This window comes from Vipera ursinii, assembly GCF_947247035.1.
Source record: "Vipera ursinii genome assembly, chromosome: 11".
Lineage (NCBI taxonomy): Eukaryota > Metazoa > Chordata > Lepidosauria > Squamata > Viperidae > Vipera > Vipera ursinii.
In genome coordinates, this window is record NC_139524.1 from 12024553 (window position 1) to 12046179 (window position 21627).

The 21627-nt window shown below is 44.3% G+C and overlaps 1 protein-coding gene across 2 annotated transcripts; it reads right to left on the minus strand.

The window, feature by feature from the left end:
- Window positions 1–1007: 1007 nt before the first annotated feature.
- Window positions 1008–18976, minus strand: LOC310645565 (5-formyltetrahydrofolate cyclo-ligase-like). 2 transcript variants are annotated; one of them, XM_083371400.1, is made up of 3 exons: window positions 18749–18976; window positions 13320–13584; window positions 1008–1453 (listed from the first exon to the last, which is right to left on the minus strand). In XM_083371400.1, exons 1-3 carry the CDS (start codon window positions 18902–18904, stop codon window positions 1218–1220), a joined length of 657 nt encoding a protein of 218 aa, XP_083227526.1. In that variant the 5' UTR covers window positions 18905–18976; the 3' UTR covers window positions 1008–1217. The 2 variants fall into 2 exon arrangements, with proteins under 2 accessions (XP_083227526.1, XP_083227527.1); XM_083371401.1 differs by lacking the exon at window positions 18749–18976 and adding an exon at window positions 16501–16875 and having other exon boundaries at window positions 13320–13587.
- Window positions 18977–21627: the final 2651 nt, after the last annotated feature.

Consider the following 21627-nt stretch of genomic DNA (forward strand, 5'->3'; position numbering starts at 1 on the left):
GGGAGGGGCAGCCATCATTAATCTGGGCACCTCCAGATGTGTGGTCTTGGACTTCCAGCATTTTTTTAAATCCCATTTCTATCCCGCCCTTCTCCGAAGACTGAGGGCGGCTTACAATCTAAGAAGCACAAATCAATGTGCTTAGCAATAGCCTTCATTCTATGTATATGCCTGCTTATTATTAGGGCTTTCGCCCCCCCCCCAAGCGGCATTATTACAAAGTCAGCTTATTGCCCCCAACAATCTGGCTCCTCATTTTACCTACCTCGGAAGGATGGAAGGCTGAGTCAACCTTGAGCCTGGTGGGACTCGAACCTACACTAATTGCAGGCAGCTGGTGTTACTTAAGGAGGCATTAGCCCACTGCTCCACCAAGGCTCTTGCTCTTTCAGCAATGGCCATCTTTATGGAGAATTCTGGAAGTACATACATCTGGAGGATAAACCCACAGGGGATAACTGAAGCCATCTTGCTCAACAAAGTTCTAAAAGAGCAGCTATTTGGTGTCTATAGAATATAGCTTTTCTCTCCTTAACAACCTTTCAGTATTCTTGCTGGTGGTTCACTCACCATCTGGATCATGTATTTCTCATGAGTTTCCATCAAAAGAAACTCTGCCAAATTATGCCAATAGTTTAGAAAAGAAGAATAGGTAATCCATACACATTACGTGCATGATGTCAAGTTCAAAGCATGTTTTTTTGTTGGTGTGACAATTATTGCTTCTCATCTTGCCAACAAACTAATGGAAAGGGATTGGAATGCAGACTTCAAAGATCAAGAAAGCAGACCGTGAGAACCAAGGACAGCTCACCAGATATCTAACCAGACTCAGAGGCACCTTCTCATAACAATATTTTTGCACCTAATTGGGTAACGTGACCTAATCAAAAAAGGAGGAGGGGGAACTCCTTTTACTATATGGGCTAGGGTGGGGTTTTGCCAGAGCTGGTTTTGCTTGCATACATGCCGAAATGATGTACTCAACAAAGAGATCGAAACGCCTTGAAGGTGTTTACTTGGTTGGGTTTGTCAATGGGAACCTTGACACATAAGCTAGACACATGAAGAAATTGGTGGTAGTACCATCCTCAACACAGCTACAGAGTTGAGATAACAAAGATATTGGCAGCGGTTTATCACAGTACCTCCCCATCAAGAATAGGTGTGAATGAAGGGGTCCATAGATTCCATGAAAAGCAACGGCCAGTCACTCATCAGAGTTCTTGCTTGGAGTCTTCAAAGAGGATTTCATCCACTTTCATATCAGTTTCAGACACAGGGACCATACCGCATACCTGTTCTTGGAAAGCTAAGGCAATTGTGTATGGTTTTCCTTTCGGATGCTCCTGGCATCGTTGGAGGAAGGTATCATAATATCCTTTTCCTCTTCCCAGCCTGTTCCCCATTTTATCAAAACCAAGTCCCGGCATCAGGATGAGATCCAGACCATCTGTGGACGAGAGGAAATATCTGGGGTGAAATGACATCAAACTAACTTTTCATTTTTCAATTTTGTTTTCTTCCTGATTTGTCCAAGAAGGGAGGTGTGTGTGTGTGTGTGTGTGTGTGTTCCCCACCTCCACCCCCCCCCCCCCGGTTTTGACTTTTAAAAGCTGGTTAAGTTGGATTTCCAGGTCACAGCAATGCAACCTATCAGAGACAGGGGGCTGTGCTTGATAATGTGGGGAAAAGCAAAAGTTGAACTGGTGAGATGGAAGATAATGTAAAATAAGTGAGGTTGCATCACTCGTGGAAGTTAAGATTGGGATTGGAGGGTTTCTTTTGGTCTGGGAGGAGACAGAGAGAGAAAGAAAGAGAGTGTGTTGAAGGAGGCAGAGAGAGAGAGAGAGAGACAGAGTTGGAGGAGAGAGAGAAAGGGAGAGACAGGGAAAGGAAGGGAGGGAGAGAGAGAGAGAGAGAGAGAGAGAGAGAGAGGGAGGGAGGGAGGATGTTGTTTCAGGATGTCTATGCAGTTGTTAGTCTCACTTTGCTGACCTTTAAGTAAAGGTAAAGGTTCCCCTGCACATGCGTGCTAGTTGTTTCCAACTCTAGGGGCCAGTGCTCATCTTCATTTCAAAGCCGAAGAGCCAGCGCTTGTCCGAGGACATCTCCGTGGTCATGTGGCCGGCATGACTAGACGCCAAAGGCGCATGGAACGCTGTTACCTTCCCACCAGTGGTCCCTATTTTTCTACTTGCATTTTTACGTGCTTTCAAAGTGCTAGGTTGGCAGAAGCTGGGACAAGTAACAGGCGCTCACTCTGACCTTTACCTTAGCCTAAATCATCAGGGGTCTTCAAACTTGGCCCTTTTATGACTTGTGGACTTCAACTCCCAGAACTCCTCAGCTAGGCATGCTGTTGAAGTCCACAAGTCATAAAAGGGCCAAGTTTGAAGACCCCTGGCCTAAATCATCCAGGTATCTTCTTGATGAGGAAAAGACAAATAAATTAAGCACATCATCGTTCTAGCTATAAAAGTATTTTAGAATGCTGTATGTCACAATTTGGGCCAGTCACTCTTTCTCACATACATATAGGGGTACGATGGAAATTTGTGCATATGGAACTCTGTGTTTGTGCCTTTGGGTCAGTGTGGACCCCACGCAACGATCTACACAAGTCCCTGCATTTTCTTTTGTCAAGATTTCAGAAGTGGTATGCCATTGCCTCCTCCCTAGGACTGAGAAAAAGTGACTGGCCCAAGGACACCCAGGTGACTAGAACTTAGAGTCACCCTTAACCACTACACCAAAATGGGATCTCAACTGTGTAATAACCATTTCTCTATCCTTATTATTTAAAAGATAATAATAATAATAATAATAATAATAATAATAATAATAATAATAATAATAATAATAATAAGAAGAAGAAGAAGAAGAAGAAGAAGAAGAAGAAGAAGAAGAAGAAGAAGAAGAAGAAGAAGAAGAAGAAGGAAGGGACCTTGCAGGTCATCTAGTCCAACCCCCTGCTCAGGCAGGAAACCCTATACCATTTCAGGCAAATGGCTGTCCAGTCTCTTCATAAAAACTTCCAGTGTTGGAGCATTCACCACTTCTAGAGGCAGGTTGTTCCACTGGTTAATTGTTCTAACTGTCAGGAAGTTTCTCCTTAGTTCTAGGTTGCTTCTCTCCTTGACTAGTTTCCATCCGTTGCTTCTTGTCCTGCCTTCAGGTGCTTTGGAGAATAGCTCGGCTCCCTCTTCTTTGTGGCAGGCCCTGAGATATTGGAACACTGCTATCATGTCACCCCTCACCCTTCTCTTCATTAAACTACACATACCCAATTCCAGCAACCGTTCCCTATATGTTTTAGCCTCCAGTCCCCCAATCATCTTTGTAGCTCTTCTCTGCACTCTTTCTCTTCTCTTTCTCTTTTTAATGCATTTCTTATGACCCTACTCACTCCAATTTCCTGGGGCAGCATACACCTATGCATTAAACAGCCCCCTTGAGAATAGAAAGCAAAATTAACATGAGGCCATATGAAAAGCAGAAAGCATAGTAAGATTGGGGAAAAAATATGCAGTATATTGAGAATGCTTTGCTAAAACTCCTCTGTGCACAAAGCAAGACTGAGCAGGCACTAGAAGGACTCATAAGCAATTTTCTCTGGGAAGGCATTCTACAAAAGCAACAAGAGAAGCTGTGAAAAGCTCCTTTTCTTTCAGACTTTTATTGTATTAAAACTCACATACCAAAGATTATTAAGGCAAGTGGCTAAATATATGCAGATGTATTTGTATAAAAGGTAAAGGTAAAGGTTCCCCCGCACATGTGTGCTAATCGTTTCCAACTCTAGGGGCCAGTGCTCATCTTCATTTCAAAGCCGAAGAGCCAGCGCTTGTCCGAGGACGTCTCCGTGGTCATGTGGCCGGCATGACTAGACACCAAAGGCGCACGGAACGCTGTTACCTTCCCACCGGAGTGGTCCCTATTTTTCTACTTGCATTTTTACGTGCTTTCGAACTGCTAGGTTGGCAGAAGCTGGGACGAGTAACAGGCGCTCACTCTGTTACGCGGCACTCGGGATTCGACCCGCCAAACTGCCGACCTTCTGATCGACAAGCTCAGCGTCCTAACCCACTGAGCCACCGCGTCCCTATGTGTATTTGTATAGGAAACACCAACAGATTACTTTTTTTTTAAAAAAAAGGCACATAAACAACGAAGAGCCCCTTGCATATAGTAACAGTTAACTATCATTATAAAACTATTTTTTTCACATTTTGCTATAATTTCTTTCTTTCTTTTTTTTTTTGCACTCCACTGCACAAAGAAGATGTCCCTCCTGTTTGCACTTTTTCGGGTTTTAAGTCGCCTAAATAAATTTCTCATCTCTAATGCTGAGAGGTTTTGTTTTGTTTTTTTTGAAAAGGAGGGGTCGGCTAAGTGGGATAGCTGCAACAGCGAGCAATTTATCTCCTCCCCCAAGTTTTTTCATGGTAATAATTCCACAATTGATCTATTGCATGTTCCATAAGATAAAATCTCTGCGTGTGCACTTTATATCTGCTTTTTCCCCCCGGGGGAAATGGAAAGGAAACAGCTACAATAGCTGAAGCGTTTGTTTGGATGTCAGATAAAAACGGAATAAAGATTTAATTGCAGATCAGACCCCTGGTTGAGAAACATCAAGCTCTCAGCATGGACCTGTCAGTATTATCAAGGGCCTTCTGGATGGAACCCTGAAATTGCAATTTAAACTGGTGGGGTGTTTTTTCCCCCAGCCCATAGGACTGGTTCCTTCCCCCCCCACCCCCACCCCACGCACACAACTTGAAAGTAGATAGCTTGTTAAAAGACTGTTCTTGTATGTAGTTTGTTATGAGGAGGCCAGAGAATGTGTGTAAAAATGTCTCTCCAATAATCTGCAGACTCCTGGTTCCTACAGTACTTCCTTTCATTTAATACTAATGGGGGGGCGGGAAATTAAAGGGGGTGCGTTCAATGGAAGAGGAATTTTAGGCAGCCAAGGAAAGCTTACAGTGTTGGAAAGATACTGTAGGACAGGGGTGTCAAAATCAATTTCATTGAGGGCATTGCGGTTGCCCTCAGGGGGCCGGGTGGGTATGGCCTGGGTGGGCGTGGCCTACTGGGTGGGCGTGGCTAGAGTGCATTTGGCCTACTGGGTGGGCGTGGCCAGCTCTACATCGTTCGCATCAAGGGTGCCTATGGGGGCCTGGGAAGGAGTGGGACAGATCTGAGAGTCTCTGGCAGAAGGAGGGTCTCTGGGCCAAGGCAGTGGGGGCCGTTCCCTCACTGTTTCCAGGATGGCTTCGCAGGCCACATGAAACCACTTCGCGGGCCGGATCCGGCCCCCGGGCCTTGTGTTTGACATGTCTGCTGTAGGAGATGACCAGGCTGAGCCAGAGGGAGGGGTCAAACACATCATAAGTCTCGAGTCCAGTGGTGGGATTCAAATACCTGAACAACCGGTTCTCTTATTGGATGGAGGCCTGGGCCTCTGAGGCCTTGAACAGACTTCCGGAAGTGGCACCCACGCACTTCTGGTGGGCTGTTCTAGGCCTGGAAGGCCTCCTCCAGACCTCCAAGGCCTAGACTGGACTTCCAGAAGAAGTATGCATTAAGTCGGTTCTCTGAACTCAACAAAATTTAGCTACCGGTTCTGCCGAACTGGTGTGAACCAGCTGAATCCCACCACTGCTCGAGTCCCTTTGGCACCCACAAGAGGTCTAAGCCCAGCCCACTTTGAATTCCATTGACTCTTATCTACCACCAATTTTCTTTGAACATTAGTGTTTCAGATTCTTGTAGACTGCTTTATCATACAATAAACCTATAGTCACTGGGGACGCAGTGGTTAGAATGCAGTATTGCAGGCAAACTCTGCCCACAGCCAAGAGTTTGATCCTGACAGGGCTCAAGGTTGATTCAGCCTTCCATCCTTCCATGGTCAGTAAAATGAGGACTTAAGATTGCTGGGGGCAAAATGCTGACACTCTAAACCGCACAGAGAGTGCTGGAAAGCACCGTGGAGCAGTATATAATTCTAACTGCAATTGCTACTGCTCTTTATTTGAACTACCTGGGCTCCTGATTTCCTGGACATACTGTAAGTTGTAGCAAACACTGCCACCAGATAAGGCCCCCTCCAGCACTTCCAATAAGAAAAGTCAACTAGCCCATCCAAGGGAAATTTCAAATAAATTCTCTGGTTCCCTGAGAATAAAGTAGGAAAGCGGGCGCTTCTTTGCATGGGAAGAGAAATTTGGAAAAAAAAATCCAACCCAGTGGTGATGTTTCTGCCATCCTGCCCTCAAACCCACACAAGGGACCGGCTTTTGCTGCCGTACCATCTGCTTTCAGAATTGATGCAGCTGTCTTTGCCAGGAACTGCGAAGGAACCAGGCAGGCGTTCTTGAAGCCTTTGCTGCATTGAAAGGCAACTCTACATGGAACTGTTTTTCCTCAGTATGGAGAAGGATTTGCCAAGGGGACATTTGAAACAAATGAGGCAGCACAAGTTAAGAGTTGGGACAAACTTATCACCTTGCTGGGTTTTTTTTTTGTGGGTTTGTGTTTTTTTTTAACTTTTGCAGCAGAGAAAAACTTTTGGAGCGAGAACAACAGAAAACGTCCAAGCAAAATGGCCGTCAGGGATGTAGAAATGCAAGCTGAATGTATCGAAAATAACGTGGAGTGTGGGAAAAGATCTGGGTATTTGGTCTAAAGAGCTTATTTTGGGGGGAGGGAGGAAATGGACTCAAAGGGGAAAGCCTTTTTTTTTTCTTTACTGAAAGAAGTACTGGGAGAATTTGCTATTTTCTTGTATTTTAAACCTGGATTAAAGCTACTTTAGAACTTCCTCTGAAAGAATTTGTTTTGCTTTTTCTACCTCAATTCTGTTTATTTGTTTATTTACATGCCAATGTTGCAATTTGGTTTGGAAGTTTCAAATAAAATAAAACGTGAATTGAAAATAAATATGGAGTCTATCTATAAGTACAGGAAAGCTGAAATATAAATGAAGTAATGGTCCTGGCAGTAGCATCCCTTAAAGTTTAGTACAATCCAGATTCCTGTGGACTTCAGTGATTTCCCTCCATGTATCTTTTTGTTCGTTTGTTTCATTTCAAGACAAGAATATATATTTTCTCCCATAACATTTTCAGTATTAACAACTCTTTCAAAATCGCACTTTAAAATGAAAGACAAGTTTCTTGCTCCTTGCAATCGCAACCCAGAAGGAAAAGTGTGGTTAACGCATGCCCAAGACGGCAAAAACTAGAGGAACTCTTTCAATACTGGAATACCAATGTATTTATTTAATACAACCAGGCCCATGGTGGCACAGTAGTTAGAATGCAGTATTTGCAGGCAAACTCTACCCACAAGTTCGATTCTGGTGGGGCTCAAAGTTGACTCAGCCTTCCAGCCTTCCGAGGTTGGTAAAATGAGGACCCAGATTGTTGATGGAAATATGCTGACTCTTGTAAACCACCTAGACAGGCTGTAAAAGACTAGGAAGTGGTATATAAGTGCTAAGTCTATCTCAGGCTAACTCTGTCCACTGACAGGAGTTCGATCCTGACCAGCTCGAGGTTGACTCAGCCTTTCATCCTTCCGAGGTGGGTAAAATGAGGACACAGATTGTTGGGGGGGGGGCAAGACGCTGACTCTGTAAACCGCTTAGAGAGGGCTGTAAAGCACTGTGAAGCGGCATATAAGTCTAAGTGCTATTGCTATTGAACGCAGATGCAAGGATGGAACCGATGGCAAACGTCTACTGCGTGCCCAACCAGGGTAAGCAATTCATACAACAGCTTCTGTGCAAGTGATTAAAACTCTGAAAAATTACGGTTGTACCTGAATGGCTTCTTTTAATGCTCGCATTGATGAGAAGTGGTCCCCGGATGTGCTCTCCATCAACTCAGCACATGATTTGACACCATCATAAAGAGGAGTCAGCAGGTGGCATACTTTTTTTTCTACCCACAGCTCTTTTCTTATTACGCAACCTTTTTCGCTTAACATCTCCAGCCTGGAACTAAATTGCTTCCTCTCGTTTAATTATTTCTGTTTCTGGCTGGGAGCTGCAATTTATTTGTATATTGGTATCAATGCACTTGGATGGGTACTCTATATGTAATTACTGTAAGGGCATTTTCACGGCTTCTGTCAGGGCTCTTCTGCTGAATTGATTAGAAAGGAAGAAAAACTGAAATGAATTATTGGTGAGAAAAAGGAGAACAGCCAATCTACTCCTCCTTTGACTGACAGGGACTAAACACACCCAAGTGTTGGGTGCTGGTCTTTTATGCAATAGAGGCGATTGGGCCTCTATTCAGTTCAGAGACTTGACTTGAAAGCAATTTGACTGAATCCTCCAATTATGTTCAGATTTCCAAATCAAGGCAGCAAATTATTGGAACTATCGAATCAAACTGGTAAGAACCTTCCCAATAATTATAGTTTTTCCCCACCACCACTTTTGAGGCCAAAGCACAGCTACTAGTTCAGAAAACTGCAGGTTATCCTCAGACAGCAAAATGTTGTGTTGAGTTGTGGCCTGGCTTTGCGAAGGAACACTCCCGTTAGCCTGCAAATAACTCGACACAATGCAGTTACTATTAAGGAAAACTCCGCTGGGGTTCAGTGGAGCTTATTCCCAGGTAATTATGTGTGGCGTCGCATTCTGATTAAACTGCATTTTGCACAGAAGCTCCTCCACTGAGGCCCCAGCCTAGTTCCAGCTACTAGGAGTATAAATAGATAATAACTGATCAAGGGGATAGCCTTATTTGACGAGTTTCTGTAATGAGGGCTGAGAAACGCTCCTGCATTGCTGTTTTTTCCCCCCCACAACCGATTCTCCCTCAGTTTGGTGAAGTCACTCATTTTCAAGTTGTCTTTTATTCTGTCTTTCATTTTCAAAATGTCTTTTATTCTGTCTTTCATTTTCAAAATGTCTTTTATTCTGTCTTTCATTTTCAAAATGTCTTTTGTGATGTCGTTTATTTTCAAAATGTCTTTTACCCAGTGCTTTTTTTGTAAAAGAAAAAGGTGCCGGAACTCACACATGTCATACAACCCGCCTTGCCTACCCTACAAGGTTCCATCCAAAAAAGGTGCCAGGACTCCGTTCTGAGCGTTCTATGAGAAAAAAAGCCCCGCTTTTATCCCTTAGGAGGTTGTTGGGAGCAGGATAGCTCATGTGATTAGGGTGCTGGGATGAAGATTACCCAGACCATGTTTGAGACTCAAGTCCAGCCTTGGGGGGAGATTGAGCTCCCATCTTTTGCTCCAGCTGAAGACATAAAGGAGCCCCAACTGGGCGTACCCCAGGCAATGGTGACGTCTCCTGCTAATTCTTTCAACCCAGAAGTGCCTTGGTGCTTCTGACATGAGTGCAAATGCAAGTGGGGGTGTGTGTCTTCTTGAAGTTTTCCTCGGAATGTCTCTGAGCATCCCCTCTTTTACTGCACGAACACCTCCCTGTTGATCTGCCCCCTTCTTGACTTCTCCTGCTCCCATAAGGCCCCAGAGGAAGATGTCACAAAAGAACACAGGGCTGGAGAAATTACCGAGTGTCCTCAACTCACAACAGTTCGCTTCGTGACCTTGTGAAGTTACAATGGCACTGAAAGAGGTGACTTACGACCGCTTTTCACACTTACGACCGTTGTAGCGTCCCCACGGTCACATGATCAAAATCTGGACACTTGGCAACTAGTGTGTATTGATGACGGCGGCAGCGTCCCGGGGGGTGTCACGTGATCCCTTTTTGCAACCTTCCGACGAGCAAAGTTAATGGGGAAGCCAGTGTCACTTAACAACTGTGTTACTAACTGAGCAACCGCAGTGATTCACTTAACAACGGTGGCAAGAAAGGTCATTGGGGGGGGGAAATACACTGAGCCACTCTCTGGCTTAGCAGCAGAAATGTTGGGGTCAGCTGTGGTTGTTAGTTAAGGACTATGGTATTGGTGACTTTCCCCCCTCTCTAGAGAAATTTAAAGGAATTCTGCAGTCATTTTGGTGGCGATGTTCAAAAAGAACATTTGTACCCAGGTCTGGTTCGGGCTTTTTTTAATTCGGTAAAAGCAAAATTTTGTGCCCGTCCCTTCAAGTAATAACACCAGTTTTGTGACATGGTAGATATGGAGCAGCTGTCAAAAGCAAAAATATAATTACCAAGACAAACTAGATTTGAACAGGGTCCTCAGTTTAATAAAACATGGGAACATAGCCTTAAGTAAACACCTCTCTGAATATTTTTGGAAAAGGAAGTTGGAGCTAACAAAACAAAACAAAACACACAATCCCACTCTCAACTCTTCCTGGTTTGCAAATCATAAAGCACGGCTTTCGCTCGAATTTGCCTCACTCATACTGTATCTCAAACCTCCAATTCAGACAGGTGTTTAAGAGCCAGTCTGGTGTGAGAGTGAAGGGATCAGTCTAGAAACTGGGAGGCTGTGAGTTCTAATTCTGCCTTAGGTACAAAGTCAGCTGGGTGATCTTGGGCCAGTCCCTTTCTCTCAGCCCTAGGAAGGAGGTAACGGCAAGCTGTTGAAAAACCCTGCCGAGAAAACTGCAGGGACTTGTCCAGGAAGGGTCCAAGAATGGGAGTGGACTGGACAGAAGAAAAAAAGAAAGCCATCAGTCAAAAGGTTTCAATATAGAAATGTTCATTCCACAACATTAGGCAAGCTCACATCAGGGTAACTCATACAGGGTTAGCCTGTAGGAAGATGGGTGGCCAATAAATTTTACATATAAAAAAAATCAGTCTTATTGTATGCCCATCTTACTGGCATTTATTTGTAGTAGCTCCTGTCTTTGAGCTTTCAGCACTTGCCCAAAGACAGACCCAAGCTTCAATGGACATAAGCCTTTACTGACTGGCATGCACAAAGTTTTGTTTGGTTCAGAAAGCAGGATGAGATTAAAAATGAAGGGAAGGGAAGTGAAGCGAAGCGAAGCGAAGGGAAAGTAGGGTAGGATAGAGTAGAATAGAGTGGGGTAGGGTAGAGTAGAGCAGAGCAGAGTAGAGCAGAGTAGAGTACAGTAGAGTAGAATAGAGTAGAATAGAGTAGAGTAGAGTAGAGTAGAGTAGAGTAGAGTAGAGCAGAGTAGAGTAGAATAAAATAGAATAGAATAGAATAGAATAGAATAGAATAGAATAGAATAGAATAGAATAGAATAGAAATAGAAATAGAATAGAATTCTTTATTAGTCAAGTGTGATTGAACACACAAGGAATTTGTCTCCAGTGCAGAAGTTCTCAGTATACATACAAAGAACAAAGTAATATAATCATAAGATACCATTAGGAAAAAGTAATATTTTAAGGTAATATTTTAAGGGACACAGTGGCTCAGTGGGTTAGACGCTGAGCTTGTCAATCAGAAGGTCGGCAGTTTGGCGGGTCAAATCCCGAGTGCTGCGTAACAGAGTGAGCACCTGTTACTCGTCCCAGCTTCTGCCAACCTAGCAGTTCGAAAGCACGTAAAAATGCAAGTAGAAAAATAGGGACCACTACGGTGGGAAGGTAACAGCGTTCCGTGCGCCTTTGGTGTCTAGTCATGCCGGCCACATGACCACAGAGACGTCCTTGGACAAGCGCTGGCTCTCCGGCTTTGAAACGGAGATGAGCACCGGCCCTTAGAGTCGGAAATGACTAGCATACATGTGCGGGGGAACCGTTACCTTTACCTTAATATTTTAAGACATTTAGGGCATAGGAGGGTTTTTTTTTTCTTAAAATGTGAGGTGGCCCCCTCTCCAGATGGCTTTTCAGGGCCAGAAACAAATTCTTCTCCGGAGAGAAAGGTTTTAACTATATCATACCTAGAGAGGGATGGGGGGGGGGGAGAAAGTGTCATTCCGGCTCCTTCCTTAATGTATTCTACCCCGCCATCTGCTGGACGTATTTACTCAACTCTTTCTGTAAAGAGGGAGAACTGCAACTACCACAGTTTTTGTAAAGCTCAGTTAAGTGGCCTGTGTGTCCCAGTAAGAACTGGCCAATTTTACCCTGCCATTTGTTCCATAATATTCCACCAACTTTGTAGATTTTAATCTCCCAAATCAGCATCTTCATGATATAACCACACACAATTCATTACTCACAAAGTAGCTTGTCACATTTTAGCCCAGGAAGAAGATAATGTAAGCAGGGCCGTTGCTGGATCAGACCACTAGACCACTCTCTCCCATGCATTGACAGTTCAGTGTGTCAAATGAATCCAGAAACAAGGGTTAATTTAATAAACCATGTTTCAGTTTGAGTTAGGATGGTTACTCAACATGTGTTTATTGCAGAGGGACAAATTGGCTTCACTATGAATCTCTGGGTTGATCCAGTGGAGTTATTTGAATCTGCAAAGTAACTACAAATTAGCATTGATCTAAATACTACTCATTCTATTTGATTTTTTTTTTTAAAAAAGAGATTGTATACAGGTAGTCCTTCACTTACGACCACAATTGATCCCCAAATTTCTGTTGCTAAGTGAGACATTTGTTAATTCCCTCCCCCCCATTTTACGACTTTTGTTGCCACATTTGCTAAGTGAATCCCTGCAGTTGTTAAGTTAGTAATGAAGTTATTAAGTGAATCTGGCTTCCCCATACACTTTTGTTTGTCAAAAGGTCGCAAAAGAGGATCAAATGATCCTAGGACACTGTCATAAATATGAGTCAGTTGACGAGAGACTTAATTTTTATCATGTGACCATGGGGGATGCTACAATTGTCGTAAGCATGAAAAACGATCATAAGTCACTTTTCCCAGTGCTGTTGTAAATGATCATTAAATGAACTGTTTTAAGCCGAGAACTACCTGTATTTATAAGAGGGTGTGTTAACGCTGTAAACGAATTTGGCTGAAGCCATTTCCACTTCATTTTCGGTTGCCAGAGAATTGGGAGGGGGGATGAGTATTTTTAAGTTTAGACAAAACAATAAATTGTCCTGTGGGAACCAAGGTCATTGCTGACTCTATTTTGGCGGGCTACAGTTTCTGTTTAGAAAGCCCACCAAAGTAGTTTATTGGGGAATGTGATTTATGACATATTACTGGGGTGGGAAATTCAACTTTGTAACATTGTAACCTTTGGGAGGGACCGTCAGTCTTGGTTTCACTTTTGATCGTGCCAATACTTTGTAGCCAATAAATATGTTCTTTAAGGAAACCTCTTGCCTTTGGAGTTCTGTTTTGGCTGGCCCCATCTATTGGAACCATGACAGGGTGAAGACCTAGTACGTACAAATTGATGCCTGCTTTGGTCAGGCTATAAGCCACATCCTACCGGTATCGTAATTCCTGGTCGCAATTCCAGACTTACCTGCCGTGGCCAATGCATCTTCCCGCACGTCACCTTCAGCTGGTTGATGGATATTCCAGGATGTCAGAGGAAGCGAGGCAATTTCTTCATAGGAAGCTAGCTTGACCATGTCCATGTGGCTGCTTTGGGGCTTGTACCATGGAATGAAACATACTTTGCCTTTTTGAAAAATGTCTTTGATGATTTCATTGGTCTGGACCTCATCTGGCATGCTCAGGAAGACTGCAATGCGCCGGGAAGCAAGATAGCGAGGATGGGCCATCACCTGCTTTGAGAAAAGGAGAACCTGTGATCAGATTTATGAATGTCAAGTCAATGTTTATTACAGTCAAAGACCAGAACAAGTTTAAAACACTCAAGAAATAGAGGTACGGTAGTCTATTGATTACATGAATGGAGGCTAAAACATATAAAAAAACAGTTGCTGAATATGTCTAGCTTAATGAAAAGAAGGACTAGGAGGGGCATGATAGCAGTGTTCCAGTATTCCAGGAGTTGCCACAAAGAAGAGGGAGTCAAGCTATTCTGCAAAGCACCTAAGGCAGGACAAGAAAAAACGGATGGAAACTGATCAGAGAGAAGCAACTTAGAATTAAGGAGAAATTTACTGACAGTTAGAACAATTAATCAGTGGAACAGCTTGCTTTCAGAAGTTGTGGATGCTCCAACACTGCAAATTTTTAAGAAGAGACTGGACAGCCATTTGTCTGAAATGGTATAGGGTCACCTGCCTGAGCAGCGGGTTGGACTAGATGACCTCCAAGGTCCCTTCCTATTCTATTCTATTCTATTCTATTCTATTCTATTCTATTCTATTCTATTCTATTCTATTCTTTCAAACAATAACAACCAATTAAATAAGCAGTTTTGTCAGGGTATGGAATGCATTCCTTTTGGGTTTTCATCTAGCCCCCATTCTCCTAACATTCACGAAATTTCTAAATGTTTCTTAAATGAATTTTTAGCATTGATGTTGTTAGGTTTGGGTACGTTTTTTAAATTTTCTGAGCTACTTTGAAAGCTCATTTGAGCAGGACAGTGGGGAGTAAATCAAATAAATACCTCATTCTGAGTTAAGGCAAAGTTCATGAAATTTCTTATAATGTATAGTACTTCCAAGTGCACTGCAATATGCCGAAAAGGTGTTTTATACGTACTATAGAGCTATCAATCATCATGATAAAATAGATTAAAATATGCTGGAAAATTATCCGACCACTGAAATGGTAGGAAATTGAAAAGTTCAGGTAGAAGAGAGAGCATTTATTTTGCTGGTGGTTTTTCTTCTTGAAATATTCATTTTCCAAATATCTTAAAAATTCAGGAGAATAATCACACTGGATTGACTTTCCTGCTGCTGTTGAATTAATGATTGGCCACTTTTACCTGATGAATGTTTGTTTTGGTGACTCAAGTCCTACTGGCTTGCATGCTCTGATTCTTCAATAATTCTGCTGATCCAGAATAATGAGAGTTTTTCAGTTTTGACCATCTTAGTAGAGTTTCCAGTATGACTTTCAGGGCTTCAGTGGTATGGAAATGCCCATTTTAAAATAAGGCCTTATTTACTAAGGGCGATAATAGGGAATACAGAATATCCTGTATCTAAATAATACCGATTTAAACTGGAAATATATTAGAAAATATCCACAACTTCAATCAATCAATCAGAATAGAGCCAGAAGGAACCTTGAAGGTCTTGTAGTTCAATCCCCTGCACAAACAGAAGACCCTACACCATTTCAGACAAGTGGCTATCCAGTCTCTTCTTAAAGACCTCCAGCCACAGCTTCTGGAGGCAGGCTGTTCCACTGGCTAATTGTCCTCACTGTCAGGAAGTTTCTCCTTAATTCCAAGTTGCTTCTCTCCTTGATTAGTTTCCATCTGTTGTTTCTTGTCTTGCCTTTTGATGCTTTGGAAAATAAGTTGACCTCCTCTTCCTTGGGGCAGCCCCTCAAACACTGGAATACTACTATCATGTCAGCCCTAGTTCTTCTTTTCTCTAGACTAAAAGTTAAAGGTAAAGGTTCCCCCGCACATGCGTGCTAGTCGTTTCCGACTCTAGGGGCCGGTGCTCATCTCTGTTTCAAAGCCGAAGAGCCAGCGCTTGTCCGAGGACGTCTCCGTGGTCATGTGGCCGGCATGACTAGACGCCAAAGGCGCACAGAACGCTGTTACCTTCCCACTGGAGTGGTCCCTATTTGTCTACTTGCATTTTTACATGCTTTCGAACTGCTAGGTTGGCAGAAGCTGGGACGAGTAACAGGCGCTCACTCTGTTACGCGGCACTCGGGATTTGACCCGCCAAACTGCCGACCTTCCGATCGACAAGCTCAGCGTCCTAACCCACTGAGCCACCGCGTCCCTTTGAGCCACCGCGTCCCTTCTCTAGAGTAGCCATGCCCAAATCCTGCAACCCTTCTTCATATGTTTTAGTCTCCAGGCCTTTAACCATCTTAGTTGCTCTTCTCTGGACTTTTTTTTTAAGTCTCCACATCTTTTTTTGTAATGTGATCAAAACTGGATGCAGTATTCCAAATATGGTCTTACTAAGGATTTACAAATCGGTACTAATACTTCCTGTGATTTTGATCTATGCCTCTGCTTATACAATCAGGGATCGTTACTAGCTTGTTTGGCTGCTGCCGCAAACTCCTGGCTCAGATTTAATTGATCGTCCACTACTTGTACCTTTGTATGTATCTTCATATGGTTGTTGAGTGCAGTGGTGGGATTCAAATATGTGAACAACCAGTTCTCTGTGTGGATGCCGCTTCTCCCGGAAGTCCATTCTGGGCCAGGGCAACCAAAAATTAGCTACTGGTTCTGCCAAACTGGTGCAAACTGGCTGAATCCCACCAATGACTATGTGCAATTCCATTTTATTAGCAGGTAGAGTAAGCCAGAAGTTCAAGGAACCAGAATTTAAAATTAGAAATTACCCAGTATAAAAATAACTTCTGCGGTTGGCATGCTACAGTTTGTAAGTGTAAGTAAGCCAGTTTCAGGAAATTCACTTTTGATTCTGATTTTTGTGGAGCTGCAGAATGCAATCGGTGACTGATTTGGGGGGAAATCTCATTTTCTACTTGCAAATTTATACCCTTCAGATTATTGTTCCTTTATTCCCACACATTATACAATTGCTGTTGCTGATTGAAGCAGAACAAACTTTTCTGACCTGTGATTTCTTGCCGGAAACATAGGTTGGATGAATTGGCTCTTCCTACTAGCATGATCTGCTTGGCACTTGCCTATTTTGGTCAATTTCACATCTACCCCTCGTCTTATAGGAAAGCTGAAGCTTCTCACTTTCATATCCCCTTAGTTAGTTTCTCAATGAAAACAAAACAAAAAAAAATTCCCAGATTTTCATTTTCAGAATGAAGGATGAATTTTCCCTTAGCATCATTTCTCACATGAAACTAATTGCATGGCAAGTTTGAAAAAAAACGAATTCAGCCGACACACAGAATTTTAGAATCATATAGCGCTGGAAAGAAGCACGGAGTTCTTCTATCTAGTCCAACTCTAGTCTAGTCCGAGGCAGAAGACTTTGTACCATTCCAGTTAAATGTGATCCAGTCTATTTTTGAAAACTTCCACTGATGGAGCATCCACGTCTCCAGGAGGCAAACTGTTCCATTGAATAATTGTTCTCGCTGTCAGGAAATTTCTCCTTAGTTCTAGGTTGCTTCTCTCTTTAATGATCCACCACCCCTTAGTATTTCTTGTCCTGCCCTCTGGTGCTTTGGAGCATGAATCAATCTCCTCTGTGACAGCCCTTCAAGCACTGGAAGACAGTTCTCATGTCCCCTCTTAACCCGTGTAGTCAATAGGCTAAATACACCTAGCTCCCTCAATCACTCATAGGCGAAACAAACCTTAACTTCCTCAATCACTCCTCATGCAATTTAGCCTATGGACCCTGTATCACCTTTGGTTTTCATCTGTTAGGGCCCCAAAGTCCCTTGAGTCACTCAGGGTTCTATTTCTCTCTCTCTCCCCCCCCCCTCTCTCTCTCTCTCTCACACACACACACACACACACACACACAAAATGCAGACACTGACAGCACAGGCTGGATTCCTCTCACAACTCAAAGCTAGAAATGTGGTTTGCTCAAGGTGGGTGTTGGGGACACCACCTCAGGCAGATTCTCATGACCCACTTCCAGTCTGCCGACTTCCCAAGCCAGTTTCAGCTTCTCTCTTTCCCTTCACCGGGAAGCACTTTGGCTCCAAGCCTACTCTTACTTCCAGAGGAGGAGCTGGCAATTCTGACACAGAGCCAGGTCTTTGCTCTGAATACTGTACATCCGCTCCAGGAGAGGAAGGCAGAAAGGCTTCAGTCCTTCCGCCCCAGAGCAGCGCTGGCTGTCTTCCACCGCTGCCAACAACTCCCTTCCACGCCCACCCGCTGCCCTTTTCCGAATTCCCCTCCCTCCCTTGGAAGGCCAGGCCCTAGCGACGTTATGGGGGCGCGGGGGGGGGGAAATCCCCGGTTCTGCGAATGCCAACACAGTGCTAGGCTGCATTAACAGAAGAATAGAATCAAAATCACGTGAAGTACTAATACCACTTTACAATGCCTTGGTAAGGCCACACCTGGAATACTGCATCCAGTTTTGGTCACCACGATGTAAAAAAGATGTCGAGACTCTAGAAAGAGTACAGAGAAGAGCAACAAAGATGTTCAGGGGACTGGAGGCTAAAACATATAAGGAACGGTTGCTGGAATTGGGTATGTCTAGTTTAATGAAGGGAAGGACGAGAGGTGACATGATAGCAGCGTTCCAATATCTCAGGGGCTGCCCCAAAGAAGAGGGAGCCAAGCTATTCTCCAAAGCACCTGAAAGCAGGACAAGAAGCAACGGATGGAAACTAGTCAAGGAGAGAAGCAACCTAGAACTAAGGAGAAACTTCCTGACAGTGAGAACAACTAACCAGTGGAACCACCTGCCTCCAGAGGTGGTGAATGCTCCAACACTGGAAGTTTTTAAGAAGAGACTGGACAGCCATTTGTCCGAAATGGTATAGGGTTTCCTGCCTGAGCAGGGGGTTGGACTAGATGACCTCCAAGGTCCCTTCCAACTTTATTATTATTATTATTATTATTATTATTATTATTATTATTATTATTATTATTATTATTATTAGTATTAGTATTATTATTATTATTATTATTATTATCATTATTATCATTATTATCATTATTATTATTATTATTATTCGGGCACCGCGCGGGGGGCGCGCGGCTTTTCCGAAAGGCGCGCTTGGAGACAGGACAGCGGGACAGCGCCGGGGACTTTTGTCGCGTTCTGCGGGCTCGGCTGCAAGGCCACGGGAAGCGGGAGGGTGCCTCCGTCCGGAGCAAGCCGGCATCCGCTCTCCCACCGGAGCCCCCGACCCAGCCACCCAGCCACCCACCTTGCCGGCCAGCAGGCGCGACTGGCGCAGCTTCTCGCCTTGGCTCAGTTCTCTCAGGCGGCGCTTCAGCTCGGCTCGCAGAGCGCGCTTGGCTGCGTGTAGGGCAGCCATGTCGGCCGGGCTTGCAGCGACTCCTCCCTCCTCCGGGCTCTCCATGGGACTGCTAGAGCCGCCGCTTCTGCCGACCTCGGGGAGGCGCCGCGGACCCGGAGGAACGACTGAGCGGAGCCTTGGGGGTGGCTGGGTGGGGGGGTTGTCTTTCCCGAGGTCCCTGAGCCCCCGGGAAGGCGGGCAGAGAAGCGGCCGCTGGCTCCCCTTGACTCGGAGAGGTGCCAAAACCAAGTGACGGCCCCCAAAGTCCAAAGATGAGCGATCGTCGATTTGTAACGTATGAGTGAGTTGCGTGGGTTGTTCTTTTTATATATATATATATATATATATAAAAGGATTATTTATTAAGCCGACATGTATCGATTTCCTCCCCCCCCCGGGTTTTTTTTTCTTAAGACAAACCTCTGGCCGATTTGTGCAGGGTGCAAGGGATAGCACGCTTGCAGCTCTATACGTGACTGATAAAACGGAAAGGAATCAATGAGGTGGTTTCAAAGGTGATGCAGTTCCTGCGGCAACTGTCGCGCCCCCGGTTAGGTTTGTGCATCCCTCTTCTGCAGCTTTTCATTATTATTATTTTTTTTAAATTCCATTTATATCCCGCCCTTCTCCGAAGACTCAGGGCGGCTGGGTGGAGGGGGTGGGAGATGGGCACCTCGCTGCAAGTTCTTTGGGGACGATCACCCACTTGCCGAGAACCCGAACTCCCTTCCTAGCCGATGATGGGTGATGCCACTTCATTTGTACCAGGGTGCTGCTTTTTGTAGATTGTTTTTAACTGATTGAGCTTAGTGTATTGTGTGGACCCATCCTTTGTAGGTTGTATAGTTTACGGTAGGGTGGCCCACCTTTTCTCACCTGGAGGTCATATGTCAGATATATGTGTTGGGATGGTGGTAGATAAAATGATTATGGGGGGAAAAAAGTTGGAGAAGGAGGTGCAAACTTTGTGGCATGGAACATACTATTTTCCCCAAAACATTCCGTTTTCCCTCTGGAACAGGGTGATCCAGTTGCTCACGGATCCGGCTGTTCATTCCCATCTGGAACATGGCAACCAATTTGCTATTCTGGGAGATTTACTTTACAGACTTTTCAGGAATGGCCAGAGTGCCCCATTCAGAGAAAAATACAGAATGTTCCATGCTTAGAACGAAGAGTTTTGCACGATATCCTGGAAGATGGTCAAAAGAGGCTCCTGGACTACACTCAAATCCTAACGTCTAGCTCTGTAAGGTCAGTTCTGCTTTATTCTGCATCCCTATTTCCTGAACAAAGTATCACTGTGCTATGATTTCATCTCATAGTTCAAGATTATATATTCATAATTAAGCAAACCACAGCCAAGCATATGTGGACCCAAGCAATGTTTAGCGGTAAGGTTGGCTGCAATTAAGGAATATAATGCCTATTATAGTCCACACAGTGAAGATTGGAGGAGTTGGGGTTGAATGCAGCTGGTCTAAGCAACACACTTAAGTTGTAATATTGGTTTGCTTGCACTTTGTCATGTCCTGTGAGTCAAGCCATTGTGCTTTATGACTTTGTGGTTTAAGAACTAAAGATTTACCACGTCAGGTGTAATGGTATGTGAGAAAGACCTTGAGAGCTAGGGTAAAGAAAGGCTTCCTAGGCCAGGGGTCCCCAGACCCCGGGCCATGGACCAGTACCGGGCTGCAGCATGCCAGCAACCGGTCCGCACAAACAAGCAAAGCTCCATCTGTGGGATGCAGGCAGCACACAAAACCACGCACTCTCCGGTCCCTGGTGCCCAAAAGGTTGGGGACCTCTGTGCTAGGGAATAATCAGAAAAGAAAGGGCTTTGCCCTCAGCTGCATAACGGGTAGAGAAAGAGACTCGAAAGGACCCTTCTTAGCTTCTCAGGCTGTATAGGAAATGATGGGAGATTTGTACTTTCAGACTTGCAATATTGATGTCAGTCTTTCTAGGTAGACCAGACAGTAAACACAACCAGGTGAGCTAATTTGGCTTCGTTGTAAGGCTACATTAACAGAATCTTGCTGGTCTGAAAGTAAAAAAAAAACCTCCTCTTATCTGTTCGTTCCCTAAACAGCATTCCTTCATTTGCTTCTCAAGGCCTTTCTCACATACCAGCACATTAAGCGGACTCAGAATACAGAATAAAAGAGTTGGAAGGGACCTTGGAGGTCTTCTGATCCAGACCCCGGCTCCAGCAGAAGTCACTATACCAGAAGTCACAGAGCCTTGGTGGAGCAGTGGGCTAATGCCTCCTTAAGTAACACCAGCTGCCTGCAATTAGTGCAGGTTCGCATCCCACCAGGCTCAAGGTTGACTCAGCCTTCCATCCTTCCGAGGTAGGTAAAATGAGGATCCAGATTGTTGGGGGCAATAAGCTGACTTTGTAAAAAATGCCGCTTGGGAGGGGGCGGAAGCCCTAATAAGCAGGCATATACATAGAATGAAAGCTATTGCTAAGCACATTGATTTGTGCTTCTTAGATTGTAAGCCGCCCTGAGTCTTCGGAGAAGAGCGGGATATAAATGGGATTAAAAAAAAATTCAGACAAGTGGCTGTCCAGTCTCTTCTTAAAAGCCTCCAGTGATGAAGCCACCATAACTTTTAAAAGCAAGCTGTTCCACTGGTTAGTTGTCCTCACTGTCAGGAAGTTTCTCCTTAATTCCAGGAGAAATTCCATTCTCTCCTTGATTAGTTTCCATCCATTGCTTCTTGTCTTGTCTTCAGGTGCTTTGGAGAATCGGCTGCCCCCCCCTCAACCGATGGCAGCC